Source organism: Nothobranchius furzeri, chromosome 17 (assembly GCF_043380555.1).
Source record: "Nothobranchius furzeri strain GRZ-AD chromosome 17, NfurGRZ-RIMD1, whole genome shotgun sequence".
NCBI lineage: Eukaryota > Metazoa > Chordata > Actinopteri > Cyprinodontiformes > Nothobranchiidae > Nothobranchius > Nothobranchius furzeri.
The window spans coordinates 40,346,634-40,363,057 of NC_091757.1; the positions used below are offsets into that span (position 1 = coordinate 40,346,634).

The 16,424-nt window shown below is 42.9% G+C and overlaps 1 protein-coding gene across 4 annotated transcripts in view; it reads right to left on the reverse strand.

The window, feature by feature from the left end:
• Positions 1 to 15,722, reverse strand: part of disp3 (dispatched RND transporter family member 3) — a 26,595-nt gene extending 10,873 nt beyond the window's left edge. Inside the window, exons 1-7 of one of the 4 annotated variants that reach the window (XM_070546058.1) lie at positions 15,500 to 15,713; positions 15,330 to 15,394; positions 13,380 to 13,543; positions 6,597 to 7,538; positions 6,298 to 6,517; positions 6,076 to 6,212; positions 5,860 to 5,994 (exon numbers count right to left, since the gene is read on the reverse strand). In XM_070546058.1, the coding sequence (XP_070402159.1) occupies positions 5,860 to 5,994; positions 6,076 to 6,212; positions 6,298 to 6,517; positions 6,597 to 7,530 (1,426 nt within the window). In that variant the 5' untranslated portion in view covers positions 7,531 to 7,538; positions 13,380 to 13,543; positions 15,330 to 15,394; positions 15,500 to 15,713. Of the gene's footprint in view, positions 1 to 5,859; positions 5,995 to 6,075; positions 6,213 to 6,297; positions 6,518 to 6,596; positions 7,539 to 13,379; positions 13,544 to 15,329; positions 15,395 to 15,499 lie in introns of all 4 variants that reach the window. The other 3 variants (XM_070546057.1, XM_070546056.1, XM_070546059.1) reach the window with 3 other exon arrangements.
• Between the last annotated feature and the right edge of the window lie 702 nt (positions 15,723 to 16,424).

Here is a 16,424-nt window from a genome sequence, read left to right on the forward strand (position 1 = left end):
CATCAAATACTGCGAGTACATTTTTGTCAATGACAAAATATTTAATTTATTAAAAGGCAGACATGGAATTGGCTACATTTTATAACTCGGATTTCATAAAATATGGCAAAGTTTAAAAAAATCTTTGTCACAGACCCAAATTTTTTTTAAATGGGATTTACAAATGTTGAATATTCATTTGTTTGTTCACATGTTACTGGGTGAGATTCAGCCATTTCTCAGTACAACATGCCAAATCTCACAGTTTCCTTGCCAGAACCCAAATAAAGGAGACTGCTGGGCTACGCTGACCTATTCAGACACAGAGGTCAGTGGTGCCTGACACTTCTCCAAGTAAGATAGTTAGCTGATTCATCTTGATAATCAACTAACGAGGACTCTAACCATTCCAAACCATTCTTCAACTGGGACTTTCAGTCCACGGACAAGCCCTTTGATGAAAAACGCCTGGTTTGCCTCAGCTTCTGCCATATTAGAGCTGCATAAATTAATACTACCTGTTCCTTATTTCCGCATTCACAGATACAGTTGTGTGCGACCTGTAGCTTTAAATTAATCTGATGTTTCAATAAACTCTACTGATGTTTTCTGTATATTATAGGGTCTTGCTAATCCTTCCCCATCTCTTTATGGGAACTGCTGTAAATTGTAAATTTGTCGCATCGCAGTAAATTCACATCAATAAGTATGCAATAGCTCTACATGGTCTATGATGGTGTTGATTTAACTGATTTCCGTTATCTGACTTGTATCTCTGTAAACTGCTGTTTGATATTATAGTCAGTTGTGTTTGCCTTATCATGTTTTATTATTTTATTTGCTCTTTACTTTATTATTTAACTTTATTTGTTCCCTGTTTTGTTATTTTCTTTTTGTTTGGTTATCCTATTCGGATAAACAGGAGGAATTATGTTATAGAATTTTTATGTTTCATTATTTTAATCCTATTAACTAATGTATTACTTTATGCCTGAATGCATATTCACACTCAGACACACCCGCACATTCTTGTACTTCATACACACACACACACACACACACACACACACACACACACACACACACACACACACACACGGTCTCTCTCACATCTTATCTTTCGTTCTTGTATAAATAAACTTCTCAGAGCAGAATCTCTTGGCAGTTGTCTTGAGCTCCTGCCCCTGATTGTAATTTGGTGACCTGTCTGCTTATTCTCTCTCTCTCTCTCTCTCTCTCTCTCTCTCTCTCTCTCTCTCTCTCTCTCTCTCTCTCTCTCTCTCTCTCTCTCTCTTAGCTGCAGGTATTGGGTTATTGATACAATCCCTAACATTAGTATTTCATGATTGTTTAAAAAGTTGTTGCACAACAATTTATTCATTTAGTAGTATTTGCTTAGTCATGTGAATAGTGAATGAAATCATCTCAGAACCATAAATGTGTGTGTTATGTGTACATAACAACGTAAATTCAGCTTTAACCTCTTAAAACCCACGGACCCGGTACCGGGTCCGGATTTACTTCCGGTTTTAAAGTCGTTCCAAAACCACCCTTACAGGATCTGCTCGGGTGCAGGATCAGCTCGGGGTCCTTTGACTGCCGATGACGTCAAAGTAGTTGATTGGCTGAACATGAAGCTTATGGAAGTGACGTTATCACGTTATGATTCCGATTGGTCAGAACAAATTTGCGGTCGTAGTCTTAGCGGTTGTAGTCCTGTAGTCCAAAAATCAACACTTTTTGGAGAAAATTTGTTTGAATTTCCAAAGTAAATGTAAAATATAAGCAAATGATAAATGGTGATCCTCAAAAGCTCTTGATGTTGATGAAATGGGGCAAAATAAAGTATAAGAACTTTATTGAAAGACACCAAGGAATATTTTGAGTCAAAGAATGTATTTCGATAACAACTAAGGAAATATACAGACGAACTCCACATTAATACAAACAGATATGGCTTCACATATAAGAACTGTTCTCTTTTTCGTCAGTCCCATGTTGGTTTTATGCAGTTTCACATTCTTTACAAAACAAAAATAATATGGTGTTTTATTAACAAATTACAATTATAAAGAAAACATTTAGGTGTTAACAAACAAGAATTTATTAACAAAATTGCTGATGTCTTTCCAAAATGTATGTGTGAAAGCCGAGTAGATTTGCAGTAATGTGACGTCATCGGCAGTCGAAGGACCCCGATCCGATCCTGCACCTGAGCAGATCCTGTACCGACACCGGTACTTGAACAGATGTTTATCGAGAATATTAGTTTTTTCCAGTTCGGAAGTTGTTTTAAGTGTTGCTATTTGTCTTAAACGTTCACAATGAGGATGTATTAATCCCTTTTGCAATATTTGCGATTGAAAGATGGTTTGTAGTAAGAACTGGCTTTCTTTATGTTACAGCCTTGATACTAAAAAATAAATAAACAATGTAAAATGGCGCCCTGTATTGAATGTAAAGTCAAACGTTGTATAAATGGAAATAAACAATTATCCAGCTATTTGATTTTTTCCCCCTTCCTTCCTTTAGTCCACTTGACATGGAGCCACAGTTAACTAGTTTGGGGCACATTTTTACCTGAAAAATAGTATTTAAACTGATTAAGCTTTGGCTTTACTGACACTGTGTAGATTACTATCTATACATTACTTTGCTCTATTTAAAAGTAACAAGATAAAAGCACTTCAGCACATAAAATTAAGATTGTCACTTGCCAAATAATGACTATACCCTCCTGTTTACCTATAAGAAAGGCCTAAAAATATTTTTAAATTCTTTATTGATGATTTAATTTTAGACAACTAAAATGGCATTTTACTTGCCAAAAAGTGATTGAATCGCTCAGTTTTTCATGGAGGCTAAAAATGACCACATACGGGTTTTATATATTATCTGTTGATGTTATTGTACTCATACTGTCTACTGTATCATCATAAACACCCCAAAAATGGCAAAAAATGATCAATTCCATTGCCAAAAATGGATTACAGTGTCCTGGTCACGTGTAAAGGGCTAAATTGACCTAAATATTACTTTATTTATTATCTCTTGATGTTATTAGTCCCATCAGAGGATGCTGGGTCTCTTCCACATTCATAAACACCCCAAAAATGGCAAAAAATGATCATTTCCTTTGCCAAGCACAAGATAACTTACTGAAAGAAACAGAATTATCATGAGAACCAGAACAAGAGAGCCTGATAACAGTAATGTGAAAATAAAAATTTTAAAGTGTAAGATGTGTGTATAATAGAAATAAAAATATATTAGAATTAGTGTAACTCACTGTGATCCAAAAAATAAATCAGCCATAGCTGATTAGCAATTATGAAATGAGGTCTGGTAGGTTGTAAGTTTCACTCTTTTATTACAACACTTTTTTCTTTTATTTTGTTTTTAGATCAGTTACAAGGTCACCACGGCTTCCTGTGAGGCTTCAACATCAGCTACACAAAGCAGCACTCAACAACAGAAGTTAAGAGTGGATCTTTTTGAAGCATGTAAAAAAAAAAGTCAATTTGACTCAACTTAAATAATTTGTAACCTTGCTGCCTTAATATTTTGATTAAGGCTAGCAAATTATTTCAAATCCATCCATCCATTGTCTGAACCCGCTTGTCCATTGCTGTCAATGGGCAATCAGACGGTGTACATCCTGGACAGAGAGCCAGTCCATCGCAGGGCAACACAGAGACATACTGTTTGCACACACACTCACACACCTACGGACAATTTAGACAGACCAATTAACCTGACAGTCATGTTTTTGGACTGTGGGAGGAGGCCGGAGTACCCAGAGAGAACCCACACATGCACAGGGAGAACATGCAAACTCCATGCAGAAAGATCCCAGGCCGGGAAGCGAACCCAGGACCTTCTAGCTGCAAGGCAACCACTGCGCCACTGCGCAGCCCTTATTTCAAGCCATTTCAACTAACTTAGCAGAGAGGAGCTTTTCAAAACTGAAGTTGATCAAGTCATTCCTGAGGTCAACCATGTCTCAGGAGCGACTCACTAACCTGGCCGTCATCAGTATCAGTCACTCAGTAGGGGAGCAGATTTCATATGGTGACATCATAGATGACTGTGCATCAAGGAAGGCCAGGAAGGTTATGTTTTAGTTTGCGTTTTCTGTTCTCAGTGCAATGCTGCAGTGGTCAGTGTTTTATGTGTGATGAAGGATTTTTGCCATTTAGAATATGTATTATATATTCTGTTCATATATTAATCTTTATATTTTGTTATTGTTTATTTTTGCATATTTGATTCTATATATTTTTGATAAATTTATGTACATAATGTAGTATATTGTTCTAAATTCTGATAACTTAATGGTAATTAATGTGCAATTTAGAAAAATGAATGTTCAGTATTTGTTCTGATAAAACATGCTTGTTTGTAGAAAAGAATAGAGTTGTGTTACTGTGTGCATGTGCGTGTGTGTGTGTGTGGGGGGGGGGGGGGGGGGGGCGGGACGGGGGGCGGGACAGGGGTGCTCAAGGGATGTCTCACCCGGGGAGTAATTCCATGTAGAACCGCCACTGGTCCTGCCCTGTACTGTGAAATAACGTATGCAGTGTCTTTTTTTTTATTATTTATTTATTTTTTGCTAAGCCCGCCCTCTGTCCTGTAAAGCCCCATGAAATTTGGATTGAGCAGCACACAAGATTAACTTGAACAGTAGCTCGTCTGCAGCTCGTTCAGAATGCTGCAGCTAGATTTTTGGTTGGCAAAATAAAGTCTGATCACATCACACCTGTTCTGACTGCTCTTCACTGGCTGCCTGTGGATTTTAGAATTCCTTTAAAACTCCTTTTAATGGTTTTAAGGCTTTGAATGGACTGGCTCCAGCTTATTTAATGGAGTTGGTGCAGCCTTATGTCCCTGCTCAAATGCTCAGCTTCGAGGGCTGGTTGCTGCTGGTGGCTCCTAGAGCTCGGCTAAAGATGGAAGGGGATAGGGCATTCTCCGTAGCACGACCAACACTGTGGAACGCACTTCCCCTACCTGTAAAGCATCAGTTGCAGCTTTTAAAACAAGGTTGAAGACCCACTTTTATGGTTTGGCTTTTAACTCTCTGGGTTAGATGGATTCAATAGTCTTGGGTTATTTTATTAGTTTTAATTTGTTATTGTGCAGCACTTTGGTGGCATGCCTCATGCCTGTAAGGGGCTCTAAAGATGATGATGATGATGATGATGATGATGATGAAGATGATGATGATGATGATGATGATTAACCAATAGCATTTGACAGTGGCGGACAGGTAATCGGAAGCACCGGGACAGTTCCCGGTGGCCTGACAGCTGAAGTGGCCCTCTTGGTATTTCTGCCAGCCATCAGAGATTACATGTCTGTCAATCAACCTGAGATTTAAGCAGCTAACACCCCCACACAAACGCGGCAGTTTACGAGTCTGTTCTGGATTGGTACCAAAATCCCAGTCTGAATTATTGTCCCAGTCCACTCCTGGCACTAGACATCTCCTTATGTACAGAGGTCAATCACAGAGCGTGTGCACTTTGCAGAAGTACCTAGACTGATGGAGAGTTGGCGACATTTCTTATGGACAGGTAAAGCTTTAAAATATATATATTAATGAAATAATAGAATAATAATTGTAAAACAATGTGTTTTAGCTCTGTTAGCCAGCTAGAGACGCACGTTCATGAAAGAGAGGCCTTGCTTTCAGCTGTGTTATCACAAGTAGATAAAGGGGCTTAAAGTGCAATGCCTTTTCCAACCTCTAGGTGGTGGCATCTGACAAAAAAACTCAGGATTTCTGCTTTAGACTTGACTAGAAAAAATGTAGGAGCTTGAGCTACTATATTTACTAAACCTTTCTCATGTGTTTTTAATATGCTCCATCAAACTTACCTATTCCAATAATGACAAATGCTGCAACTCCATTGAGGATGCCCAGGTACCTCACACCAAAGACAACGTGGTACAAGAACAAAGCCATCAAACAGCTCAGACCAATGGCAGCAAGACCAAAGAAAGTCAAGAAGACTGCAAAAACACAACAAAGGAGCCTGTAAACATTGACGGGAAATTAAAAGGTTTGGGTAAAAGACGGAACAGCTTCTGTACCAGAGAAGGAGGTGAGGATGAAGACGAGCAAGGTGATGCAGACTCCACTGATGACAGCCAGCATCATATCGTTGTAAAACGTGTGTCTCACTTCATTATCAAACAGCTCCGTGCCCCCGTACAACACCTTCACCTGCCTGCACACACACGTGGATATCTATAAAGCTAATGATGAAAATACACCACAATAAGATTGAAACTCTGGCTAATGCTGGGTCTGACCTGGTGGACTGTTTGGTCAGTATGTCCGCGTATTGGACCACAAAGTTCTTGAAGCGAGTTCTCTGCTCGTCTGCTCGGTCCTGCAGGGAGTAGTAGGACGGCAGAGGAGCGCCAAAGTGGATCTCGCTGCGTAGGAGAGAGGAGGAGAGATGCTCAGGAGTCAGACTTTCATCCACGTACCAGTAGAACTGTGGGTGGGTGATGGCCAGACTCAGAGAGCCTACGACAAAGCACAAACAGCGTGAATCAGCGGTTTGGTGAGGCTGTCACTGGGAGTCGGTGGTTTAACTGGAGCCCACCTTGAATATCAGCCAGGTCTGGCCCCATGCCATCATAGTAGATCTTTCCCCCTTTCTCGCTGGGATAGAGGTAAGACAGAAGTGAGCTGGGTGGGGAGCAGTAGGACGGCCCTAATGGAGGATCCCTTAATATCTCCATGGGTTTCCAGCAGAACTGGTGGAACTGTGGGTGCTGCATGAGGAGCTGCTCCACGCGGTGAATCGTCTCCAGGCGCTCTGGAGTGAAGATGTTGCGATCGCCTAGTCCCTGAGCTACAAACACCAGCTCGATCCTCCACAGAGCCTGGCTCTGCCGGTAGTAATCAGAGGCAAACCTACGCCTCCTAATGAGAGGAATGGAGGAATTTCCATCCCAAAATCCTGCCTCTGCTTCACTGGGATTTGACCCTTTCTTCACCCATTGTTTTGCCTGATTTAAAGCAGACTCTGTCCTTGAATCTCTACCAGCTTTCATCTGATCGTCTTCTGTTTGTAATGTTCTATTTGAACTTGTTGAGGACCTCATGCCCACGGTGTCCATGTGGCTGCGCAGCTTCTCCATCAGAAGCTCCTGCAGCTCCTCAGCCTCTACATCACGTCTCTGTCTGTCCCAGGACCCCAGCTGAGTCTTTACAGCAATGGTGAGGGCATCAAAGCGCTCCGCTGAGAAGTGACTGTGAACCTCAAAGGCACTGTAGGACAGGTCTATGTCCAGAGGAGGGCAGTAGAGGAACATGTAGGCAAACAGGACACACGGGAGCAGGAAGGCCACCCCTAAAGCCATGCTGCTTGCCCAGGGCTGTGTGTAAATCCACCCTGTTCCCCTCCACAGCCCACAAACCCCAGCATTCCCAAATAAACCTTGCTGTCCTGCAGCGTGTGTCACTCCATCCTCCTCCTCCTCCCCACTCCCCCAGCTGGTTTGAAACAGCATCGCCTCCTCCTCCACATCCATTCTGGCACCTGTGAATGACACATTTGCACCACTTGATTATTACTCACTCACAGTTTTCTCTCTTTGGGTAAGCGAGCAGGAAGTAGATGATGGATACTGACAACAGTAGACTCAAGCATTAGATAAAATACAGAACAGGTTAACTTCTACAAAGTTGAACAGAACAGTGGCAGATCTAGGACTTTTCTGGGTATGGGGCCATCAAGGAGGCCACAATATTTATAGAGGGGCCAAGTATTAGTCCAACATCCTTACACAAGATTTCATGCTGGGAATTTCTATTAGACTATACCACCACGGCTGTTTAAGGAGGCTTTTCATGGAATAGCACCACCAGTACTGACAATTATTAACAGCAGCTTGGCCTCTGGTTGTGTCCTGCTGGATTAAAAAAAAACGGTTGTTAAACCTCTATTAAAAAGATCGGGGTTAGACATTTCACATCCTTACAATTACCAGGCAATTGCAAAGCTTCCGTTTCTGAGTAAAGTTCTGGAAAAATGTGTTTATAGTCAGTTAATGGACTTCCTAGAAGAGTCTAACATCATGGAAACGTTTCAGTCTGGCTTTAAAGCTTTTCACAGTACAGAAACAGCACTGACAAAGGTCTTAAATGACATTTTGTTGGAAACTGAAATCCAGTGCTACTTGTTTTGTTGGCTCTTATGGCTGCGTTCCACACTGGATCATGGGGTCTTACTCCATCGCTTGGAGTATTATGTGGGAATCTCTGGTCTGGCCTTAGGCTGGTTCAGATCTTATTTGGGAGTAGGACAGTAAGTGTGAGGATAGGAGGTTCACGTTCACACACACACACACACACACACACACACACACACACACACACACACACACACACACACACACACACACACACACACACACACACACACACACACCAGAGGCGCACTGACAGAAGTGAGGCTGCTGAGCACTGGTGTCATCGGTCCCTCCGACCACAACAAGCAGACAGGGCAGTTTAATGGGCCATTCCCATCTGTACCGGGTCGGCCCGGGCCGGGTAGCGTAGGTTGTTTACATATCTAGGTGGCCTGGTATTTTTCCGGGCCAACCAAGGCTCATTCTCAGCCCTCTTCTCGAGGGGGTCTGCTTCAGGCCGACCAGGGCCAACACACCCACTGCTGACAGCAAATTCACACCTTCCATTAGAGCAAGCCTCTGATTGGTGGGTAGAATCAGCCCACATGGGCTTAAGGCAAGGATGTGTGGAATCAACCGGGCCAGGCTGGGGCCGACTGGGGCTACCCGGCCCGGGCCGACCCGGTACAGATGGGAATGGCCCATTAGTGTCTTACTCAAGGACACAGCCCCCACCCCACCCCCCACCCCCCACCCACCCACCCACACGCACACACACACACACACACACACACCCCGCCATAACAAACAAGGACATGAGAGAATTAAGTTAGTCATCAAGGCTGGAGGAAATCAGAGGGAAAAGGGGGCTGATAAAAAAAATATTTGGCAGGATCTCGCTTTAAGATGCTACTCACACGAGGTTGGGTTTGGACAGGCTAAAAGCTGTGTGTTCATTCCCCTTTCTGTGAGTTGTCATCACCTGGAGAGAGCCCACCAGTGGGTGTCTACATGTCAGGAGTCGAGGTGCAGCCAAGTTCGCTTTGCACCAAATTAAATCATCTCACTTGTCTAATTACTGACAAGAAGAGTGAGTGTGGTATTGGAAGAGCTGCGGGATAACAGCAGGTTTATCTCCCATGATGGGCAGCCTTTGACTAATGGTGTCAATAGGTGCCACTTGTTTTTACTCTACAACACACACCGTGATGCAGGCATTTTGCATTCCGGTGGCAGCGCATGCACTAACTGCAGCAATTTATCTAGCCTCTTTAGAGCAGAGCTTTAAGGTCAGCCAGGTGAGGAACTGAATTGTGATTATGTGAAACAAAAGCTGAGCTCAGCTCTGGAGCCAAAGAGAAAAATCCGTCATTAAAAATGGAGAATTTTCAATTTAGAGAGTTTAATAAACTAAATAAATGATGAGACTCTTTTCCTTAGAGGTGAAGACGGATTCTAAAAAGGCCTGCGTGTGAATTGTAAAAGTCTTTAATATGCTTTTGAAGCTGCGCAAAGTTCATTTTAAATTATTGTTAAAATTGAGAATTTATTTCTTCTTGCAGCAGCGAGGCCACTCTGTGACAAAGTCAGACTGCAGTTAGACGATGAAACAGCAGTGTATGGGTGTGTGTAATGGGAATGTTATCAAAGCTTTTGCTCTTCACTCTCTCAGTAATACAGCTTTTCATGTCAAACGTCCACATGACTGATGTGCAAATGCTGTTTTAAACCACAGCCCTTCATTTTATTAAAGCCTGATGGTAAAAAGCATGGATGTCACATTAAAGCTAAAATCAAATCAAACTTTATTTATATAGCACTTTTCATGCAAAGGATGCAACACAAGAAGAAGAAGAAAATATCATTTCTATAGCGCCTCTCAAGATAAAAATCACGAGGCGCTTCACAAAAACAAAAAATGTAAAGCTATAAAAAATAATTTAGAAAATGGTTAAAATATTTTTTAAATGAGCAAAAATTGACAGTTGTGATTAAAAAACTAAATGTTAAGAAAGAGAGAGTGTGAGTAGGAAAGAGGGAAATCAGTGGATCCTGAGGAAGGTGGAATAGGTGGGGAGAGCAGAATAAAGAGAGAGTGGTGAAGAAGATCATACAAAAGCCAGCTTGAACAAGTGAGTCTTCAGCTGCTTTTTAAAGGAGACCACTGAGTCCACTGATCTCAGGCTCAGGGGGAGAGAGTTTCAGAGTCTGGGGGCCACAGCAGCAAATGATCTGTCACCTTTGGTCTTTAGCCTGGTGCGCAGGAGAGACGATGCTGCTGATGGTGTTAAACAGCACCTTGGGGTTCCCTTTGCTCTGGGACACCAGGTTGGAGAAATAGGAAACCCTGGCGTCTCTGACTGCAGAGTTAAAGGATGTCAGAAGATCCTTTAGGTGCAGCAGATGGACATGGAGATGGGTTTTTTTCCACAAGTGCTCAGTTTTTCTGCATTGGCGCTTCAGGCTGTGAAGGCTGTCATTAAACCAGGGAGTAGGGTTCACTGCAGGAACTGATCTGGTTCTGACAAGACAGATGTTGTCCAGAATGGAGAGAGAGTGCTCGTTGAACTGAGAAGTTAAGGAATCTGGGTCGTTATCAGAAGAACAGGGTGGATCAAAAGCAGCAGAAAAATTGCTAGCTGTGCTCTCATTAAGAAAACGAGAACTAACCATACAGCAAGCAGGAGGTGGGGACGCAGAAACTGACAAGTTAAAGAAAATGCAATGGTGATCTGAAATATGAACGTCCTCAGGACAAACACTGCCAGCATCATGGGCGTAATTTTCACTTTAGAAGTGGGGGGGAGGGGCACGGGGGGGGGGGGGGTATCTTTACAGTATGCTCTAATGGGAAACAGGCTTCAACACAAACGGTTGTTTTCCACTTATTCCTAGAGCTCAACCAATGTCAATTTAATATAGCGTAATATTGTTTTTGGATGGTAAAAAGTGCAAGGGTCAAAACTTGACTTTGGAAAAAGTGGGGGGGACATGCACCCCCCCTCCCCCCCAAAAAAAATTACGTCCATGGTCAGCATTTAGACCAAGGGTATAAACAAGGTCTAGAGTGTGCCCCCTGGTGTGTGTGGGGCCAGAAACATGCTGGGTAAAGCTGAAGGAGTCCATAAGGCTGGAGAAATTCATGGCAAAGCGAATTAAGCAAAGTGCTTAACAGATTAAAATGACCTATATAACCCACATTCCCTCCCTTTCCCACACTTAAAATAATTGTGACAGTTTCACCCCCAATCCACAAACCATTCCCAGGCACACACACACACACACTCGTTCACATTGCACATTAAAAGACCACAGTAAGAACTAGGCTGAGCTCAGATTGGACAGGTAATGAAAGACATGCCATCAAGGCAGCCATCTGCCTCGACAGCAGCAGATTGACGGCACAGAAACAACAGTAGTTTGGTTTTATTTGTGTTCATGATATCATAAATATCATGCAAGGTCATCAGTGCACTGGTACACGGAGAATGCACGTGAAATACTGCTGGCTCTATCGAGGACATATTCATATAGGGGGTTAATGCAAATATGTAAATGCTCAATCACCCACTCAAATGTTGCTGCATCTATTTCTAAAACAAGGACATAAACCCATTTCCCGGCTGTGGTCTGATGCCTGAATTATTGGTCATCTGCAACCATCAAGAGCCATTATTCAGAAATGAGCCGTACTGTTTCTCTCTGTGATGCAAAAGGTCTCTGCTGCAATCATGGAACAGAAGAAAACAATTACATGGCCCATCCTGGAAGAAAACTGGAATATTGTGTTTACATTGAAAGAAGCTGCCGATCTATAATTATAATTAGATTTGCTTAATCTTGTTAGGTTTTATTTCTGTGTTGTTCAAACGATTGTCCTTGCATTGGCACGAGAAGAGGAGAGGACAAGAAAGGAGCGGAAAGAGGAAGAGGAGAGGGGAGAGGAGAGGAGAAAAGAGAAGAGGAGATAAGAGAAGAGAAGAGGAGAGAAGAGAAGAGAAGAGAAGAGAAGAGAAGAGAAGAGAAGAGAAGAGAAGAGAAGAGAAGAGAAGAGAAGAGAAGAGAAGAGAAGAGAAGAGATGTGATGAGGAGGAGGAAAGAAAAGGAGATGAGATCAAAGATTAGATAAGATGAGATAAGGAGGAAAGGGGATTAAAGGTGATTAAATTAGTGGAGATGAGAGGAGATGGGAGGAAAAGAGGGTAGATGGGAGGAGAAGAGATGAGAGGAGGAGAAGAAAAGAAAAGAGAGGAGAGGAGATTAGATGAGATGAGATAGGAGGAGACAAGAGAAGAGAGGAGAGGAGATGGTAGGAGAGGAGGAGATGTGAAGGGATGAGAGGATGTGAGAGGAGAGGAGATGAGAAGAGAGGAGAGAAGAGGAGAGGAGATGAGAAGGGATGAGAGGATATGAGAGGAGAGGAGATGAGAAGAGAGGAGAGGAGATGAGAAGGGATGAGAGGATGTGAGAGGAGATGAGAGGAGATAGGAGATAGGAGGAGAAGAGAGGAGATAAGAGGAGAGGAGATGAGAAGGGATGAGAGGATGTGATAGGAGATAGGAGAAGAGGAGAGGAGAGGAGACATAGTCAAGAGCAGCAGGAGAGAAACGTTGTGATGATAACTGGAAACGTTCACGATCAAATCTAGAACCTGCCCTTACCTCACATGTATTAATCATAACTGATGTGGAGGACTTCAGCTGCATTTCTGTTCTTGTCGGCAGTGATTAAATCAAATCTGACACTGAAACAAGCTCAGCTAAGTTTCTGCTATCACTTAGACCTCATTAATCACCACTGTTTGTAAACCTTCACCTGTTCAACAACACCTGCAGGTGCAGAGTGATCCATGGCCTCGGGGACGCGTCCCTACCTCTCTCCTTCATGAATCTGCCAGTTCTTCCTGAACCTCGTCCACAACAATCATAACAACGTACAGCTGTGAATCGCTGCAAGCACTGCAGAGCCTGCTGTATCTGATGTGTTTACAAACCCACAGAACGGTTCGACATTGCCCCCTTTCTGCAAAAATTAAGAGGACACAGTTCATTTAAACCCTGCGCAGGTGTGGATTAAAATCAGAGTGCAATTTGGCAACCCCTGTTGAGGATTTATTAGTGCAGCAGCGGTCTTCCAGCTAATATGGTGACACTGTTCTTATTGTTGCAGTTAAGTTGTCAGAAATGAGTCGGATACATGCATGCATGGGCCTGGAACAACTCCCATGTGCAGGTTCTGGCAGAACGTACCCTCCTCTTGTTTCTTGTATGTTGTGAGGCTGGTTAAGCATGTCCAGGTCTTTTCTCTGGATTTTTGTTTGGGTTTTTTTTCAGCTGGTCGTGATGCACCTGCCTGTCAGCTGCATGCAGGGAGGTGTTTTTGCTGTGATTTCCTGTCTGAGCCGTCATGTTCACTGAAATGCAAACAACAGAGATGATGAACTATAAACTGTGCTTAACCCCTTTTTCAGAGTTCTACCATCCTGGACTGATGAGATTGTTTTTTCTGCCTGTTCTGTTTAGCATGCATGCATTTTGGTGCACATGTTACTCTTTTCATTTTTGTATTTCCTTGTGTCCTTTTGGGAAATATCTCCAGGTCACATTATACCTGCAAATAAGAAGCTTGGAAAGGTCTCTCAGTTTCCAAGATGCAGTTATAATTATTTACAGTTTCCTTTTTGGTTGTTTGTTTAATTTAAAGCCCAGTCCAAATAGAAGGAGGGGGAGACAAGAGGATGTGCACCCACTTTACCAAAATCTGGAATTGATCTAAAACCGAGAGGACTGGGCTTTCGCTTAGAGATAGGTAAGAAAGGGTCGTCCGGGTAGACCCGCTGCTCCACCATATCAAGAGGATCCAGTTGAGGTGGCTCGGGCATCTGGTTAGGAGGCCTCCTGAACACATCCCTGGTGAGGTTTTCCAGGTGTGTCCAACCCGGCGGAAACCCAGGACATGCTGGAGGGACTATGTTTCTCAGCTGGCCTGGGAACGCTTTGGGATTCCCCCGGAGGAGCAAGCCCAAGTGGCTGAGGAGAGGTAAGGCTGTGGTTCTTAGGCTCCAACCTGACCTCAGATAAGCGGATGCAAATGGATGCATAGTTGGAATTCAGTCTGGACTGTATGATCAGAACTGACCCAGGAATCATCAAGGCACAAGATCAGCCTCCACCTGGAAGCTGCTACCAGTCTCACCAGTAAAGGGTCACTTCTCCACAGCCTTAAAGATCAACTAAAGGCTCCAGCTGACCACATTAAGGAGACAAAAGAAGAAAGCTGAAGGGTCAGCTTTGACCACATGGAAGCATCATGGTTTGGGATTGTTTGCTGTCACTAACTAAACTGAGTTGAGATTTTTTTATTCTGTGATCAGTTTACCCCCAGAAAGCCAACAATATCATCTAATTAGGATAACAAACAAAACATAAATAAGAGGACTCTGTATAAATATCCTCTTATGTTTAGGTGTTTGTCCCGTGAGTGATCTCAGAGCCTCTTATGAGTCACTTCTCTTGATTTCCATCTCTCTCTGGCAGATGCCCTTTCTCTCCTTCGTTCCCACAAACATTCCTCTACGTCACCATTTTCATCACAAAGGAATGTTTTAACCTCCACTCCTGACGGCAGCAAGAATAAAAATCCCCTCCTCAGCTCATCTCCTCTTCATCTCATCCCAAATGGATATCACCTTCAGCTCCGTGTAAACTCAGCCAGAATTCCACCCATTTTAAAGGGGCATTGATTTCACCACTGCTGCTCTATGAATATATTTCTCATGCATGAGCGAGCACAGTGTTTAGAGTGGATGTGCTTCCATTAATTTTTCCCACACTGGAAATCCATGGTAACCCTCACTATCCAGTTCCTTAAGAGAAGTGTTCATTTCTCATGGCGTTGACGGGTTGTTGTTTGGAGGTGAGAAAGCGAAGGTGCTCGGGGACCGAAGCATTCTGGGGATAAAATATTTATTTCCTGCTCTTCTGATTGAAATCAAATCAATAAGCTTCTAACAACTGACGTTTTTCATTATTGGCAAAATAGTTACTTTGAACATAATGAAACCAATTTACTCCAAACTTTTATTGATTTGTTAATGTGTTGAGTTTATTTTACAAAATAACCGCGTGCCTTTAATTGGGTTTCATCAATAGGAGAAACAGATCCTGATCAGAGCAGATGTCTGCAGCAGACAGGCTTACCTGAGGCTGATGGAGCATTCATCTTCTGATGAACTTGTGCTCTGCAGCTTCACCTGCTCCACGCTCTGATGTGAAAACAAACAAAAACTAATCTGTTACTGCTTTATGATGATAGTTAATAACTGATCAGGGGGGAGATGCACCCTGGAAGAGCCCTTATCCATCCTCACTCTGTAGGAATCTTTGTTTCCACATTGTGATTTCCTCTTCTTTCATTCTCCCATGTCCTCTCTGGTCCTCCCTCCTCTCCTTTCTTACCCAGTTGTCGAGGCGACGGAGTCAGTGAGAGACATTTCTTCCCAGAGGCTCCCCTCTTCCTCTCTCTCCTCCTAGTGGCTTTGTTCACTCTGCTCTGCTGACTGGCTCAGCTGTCTAACACAAGGAGGGAACTACTCCTGAAAAACCTCGGCACACACCTGTTCACCGGCAGAACCATCGGCAGAACTCATACGAAGGGAATTTCATGTCTTTGTTAAGATGTCCCTTTAAGGGAATCGGTCCGTATTCAGGTAATTAGAGGGGATTAAAATGATGATTTTGTTAGGATGCTGCAGCTGAGACCCCTTTCATCATGCTGGTGATGGTATGGTCTTGTCCAGTCTCAGTTGGTGGGGTGATCAGAATAACTGGCTACAGTGAAAGGAAAGGACAGGCAATCTAAAATGATCACCTGATAGTTTATAGCTTTTTCATCTTGTGGTGGTAAAATCTAGATAAAACGAGTCTGGTCCATCTGGTTCTGTAATAAATCCACTGTGACTGCTGTGTGCAACACCTCTATTGTACATAAACTAATCTGACTCATGCTTGCTTAGAAAAAACATGACTGTAGATGTTCTCATCTAACATTAATACCAGTCTCTTTGGGTTTCCTGAATCACATCCATCCCTTCTTTAACTCAGCTCACAGGTTACGTGGATCACCTCTGCAGCAATTAGACAATCCAAAATAAAACAGGTAGACACGCAGGTGCTTGTGATCCTGACGTGTCTTTGCTTACCTTCCTTCATCATCCTGAGTGTTTAACAGCCAAAAACAAAACAATCCTTACATCTAAAGCTGCTTCGCTGAGACGTTATAGAAAGAACCAACAA